Source organism: Elephantulus edwardii, unplaced genomic scaffold, assembly GCF_000299155.1.
Source record: "Elephantulus edwardii isolate Elephantulus edwardi_28Jun2011 unplaced genomic scaffold, EleEdw1.0 scaffold00164, whole genome shotgun sequence".
Classification (NCBI taxonomy): Eukaryota; Metazoa; Chordata; class Mammalia; order Macroscelidea; family Macroscelididae; genus Elephantulus; species Elephantulus edwardii.
In genome coordinates, this window is record NW_006399914.1 from 6176467 (window position 1) to 6179979 (window position 3513).

General features: G+C 43.6%; 1 protein-coding gene across 1 annotated transcript in view; it reads right to left on the minus strand.

Annotated features, from left to right (window-relative positions):
* Window positions 1-717, minus strand: part of LOC102871943 (putative ubiquitin carboxyl-terminal hydrolase 50-like) — a 31977-nt gene extending 31260 nt beyond the window's left edge. The window contains exon 1 of the mRNA XM_006895312.1: window positions 665-717. Coding sequence (XP_006895374.1) covers window positions 665-717 — 53 coding nt within the window. The remainder of the gene's footprint in view (window positions 1-664) is intronic.
* Between the last annotated feature and the right edge of the window lie 2796 nt (window positions 718-3513).

The window sequence follows — 3513 nt, forward strand, 5'->3', positions numbered from 1 at the left end:
TCCAGCGGTTCTTTCCACATATGTAATCGATCTGATTCCTATGCATCAACAATACGTAATAGAAAAACAAAACAAAACCCAAACCCACATGTGGTTGTGTGCTGTTGAGTCAGAACCAACCCATAGTTGACCCTCCGGTGGGTTTTCAAAGGCATTTAATCACACAAGTAGAGGTTGCCCATTCTTTTCCCATGGAGAAGCTGGTGGGTTCAAACCACATGCCACATGGGATTGCAGTGCAGTGTCTTACCACTAGGCCACCAGAGCACCCTAACATATATATAGATGTATGTACACACATATGGTATATATACACAAGAGAGCTCTGGTGGCCTCGTGGTAAGGAGCTGTGCTGCCAACCCAAAGGCATGCAGTTCAATTTCACCAGCTCCTCAGGGAAGGAAGATAGTCTCTTCCCATGTGATTCACTGTCTCTGAAGACCTGCTGGAGGATCAGCTATGAGTAAGATCTGATTCAAGAGTACATAACAACCACAACATATATGTACATAGACTAGTACATATAGTGCATAGATGGTCCCTTTCCTTCTTTGGGGATCTCCCCTGAGGAAACCTCAATGTAGCCTGCAGCCTCTGGCTCCCTGCCTGTGGCTCTGGCCCCGAGCTGCTCTGATCTAGAAAGCAGTAGGAGAAAGTGGCTCACAGGACATAGTAGACATTGAAGTCATCTGCAGAGAAGGTCTGCTGAGACGTCATTGCGATGGAAACTTCAGTGGAACCACTTGGACTTGCACTTCTATTCAGGAGCTACGTGTAATCCCTTAAACGTCATTTTCTCCAGGCTTGTTACTTTGGCTCCTTTTGTTGGTTTTAAACTCTTATCTGCCCCTCCCCCTTTCAGTAACTGCAAAGAGCTCTTCCTCTGCATTCTAGGCACCATTCCGATTTGGATTTTTCCATGAGTCATAATGCCCTCCATTCACCCTCAGCATTCTAACACATTGCCGTGAGATATGGCTGTTGCAGCTGCTTTTAGATCTCAGAGAATGAACTGCGCATTTAGCCCATCTTCCCAGTCACACAGTTTCTCTTGTCTGTGGCACATAAACACAGGCTCGACCCCCAGGTAAACAAATTTCCCTTGTGTTTAACTTTTCCAGGGAACTGATCTAGGAAACTGCATTTGCTTCAACAAGTTGCTCACATTAGCAGACAGAGGACAAGTAAGCTAACTCGGCAAAACAGTAAGACCCAGCCTGTGCTCAGATTTCAGGATTCCATTTTGAGACACTGGACTAGCATCTGCCTACCGGTCCAGTCAAGAGGCCTCTTGTCTTGACATGTAATCCATACTGAAGGCTTTGACTTGCTGCAGTAAGCGCCTGAGGTCTCCTTGTTTTCGGTGAGCAGAGTTGTGTCTTTTTTTTTTTATTATTACTAAATTTTATTAGTTTTAATGAACATTTACACAGAGTCTTAATGCCACATTCTCTTCCTTAAAGTCCAGCCTCTCGAATGATTTGCTCAGCATACGGACCGGATATGTCTACAGGCCTGATGAATACCTTTCTTGATTTTAACCATGCAGTGTTCCCTGGCTTTGTTTGAAAAACAGCCTTCTGATCTAGGTTTAGGTTTCACATGCGCATTGTTAGGGGTTCTGGGAAGAAGAAGATCAAAGTAGTTAATGATTTAATCTTGCTTGTATTCACAATCAACAGCAACAGCAGTCAAGAAATTAAAGACGTGTTGCGATAGGGAAGCCTGCTGTTGGGGAGCTCTCCCAGGTACTGAAGAGCAGCAATGTCAGCTTGAAGTCCAAGGTGCGTCTGATTCAAGCTATAGTCTTTGCAATCACACTCTATGTATCTGAAAGTTGGACACTGACTAAGGATGACAGTAGCAGAATCAATGCCTTTGAGCTGTGGAGTTAGAGACGACTGTCAAAAGAGCAAACAAGTATGCCTTCGAGAAAGTGCAGCCAGGGTGCTCCTTGGAGGAGCACCTCATATACTTTGACATGTTGTTAGGAAAGGCCAGTCCTTAGAAAAGGATATCATGGGGTGGGGGTGGGGGGGAAGAAAAGTACAACAATGAATGAATGGAAATCCAAAATCTCTGTAATTTTTCACTGAAATTAAAAAAAGAAAAGGACATCATGCTTGAAAGGGTGGAGGGTCAGCGATAGAGAGAAAGACCCTCAACAAGACGGATTGACTCAGTGGCTGTAGCAGTGCACTCGGATGTATTTGGTCTGGTGAGGACGGCACAGGACAAGGTAGGGTTCCGGTCTGCTGTTCATAGGGTCGCTATGAGTCATGGTCAATGTGACAGCATCTAAAAGCAACAGCAATGGCTGTTTGGGGAGCTCTGGTGGTGCCGTCAATAAGGACTTGCGCTGCCCACTTCACATCCACCTGTGCCTCCATGGCAGAAAGATGGACAGTCTCTTCCCAGGCCATTTACAGTCTCTGAAAACCCACTGGAGGGTCAGCTCTAAGTGGGTTCCAACTTGACAGAAATACCTTTTAGAGTCTGACTGGTGTTCAGGGCCAATATATGAAAAAGCATTTTGTTTCCATTAATATGGGTGCATTACTTTAAAAGTTCAGCAAGTCCAAGGGAGCTCTGGTGGCCTAGTGGCAAGAAGCTGTACTGCAATCCCAAAGATACACGGTTCGAATCCACCATATGCTGTGCCGGAGAAGGAGGGACAATTTCCTCCTGTACCAGTCAGATCTGAATTGACGGTACATGCACAAAAAAGAATAAAAAAATTTTAAAGTTCAGCAAGTCCAGAAAATATCCCTTTCCCCAGCCCCCTCTCTTTAATATAAAAAGGAAGTCTTTCAGTTCTGTTCAACGCTGGTATCTCTTCAGAGGTGACTGCACCTTGATCCCATCTCCCTGCCTGCTTCCCTAGAGAGAAATACATTCTCTAATTGATATATGCTCTTCTTGGGCAATTATGACTTGTCCATGTCCTCACACACAAAACAGTCTTGCTTTGACTTTAACACTTTTACCTAAACAACAGTTTCTCAGTTTTGGCCATGTTCTGTGTTGATGTAAGTTGCCATTAATAAAGCCGAACGTACACGGAAGCTTTCGATTATTTTTACAACTTCATGTGAGTCCAACTATTTAAAAATAAAAATATTAGAAATTTACATAAATATTACCAGAGTAGTAGTATTAGTATTCTATACCATTGATCAGACTACAACTCATAGAGACACTAGCAACAGCAGATCTGCACCTTGCTCTGTCCTGCCCTCCTCACAGTCTTCCACATGCTCCTTGTCACAGCCCCTGGGGCAGCCCATCTTTTTTTTTTTAATTAATGATTTTTTTTAATGCAACGTGTATTTTTTACAGCATTTTTTCCATTTAATTTCCCCCCATTCATTCATTCATTCTTGAACATTTTCCTCCTTGCCCACCGCACCCCCCAGTTTGTTTTTCTCTTTGAAAAACCCTTTCATTGTTATACAGTCCCCCCATGTCCACAGTCTACTTTACTATGCATTTCTTTTTCTGTAATCTTGTCAT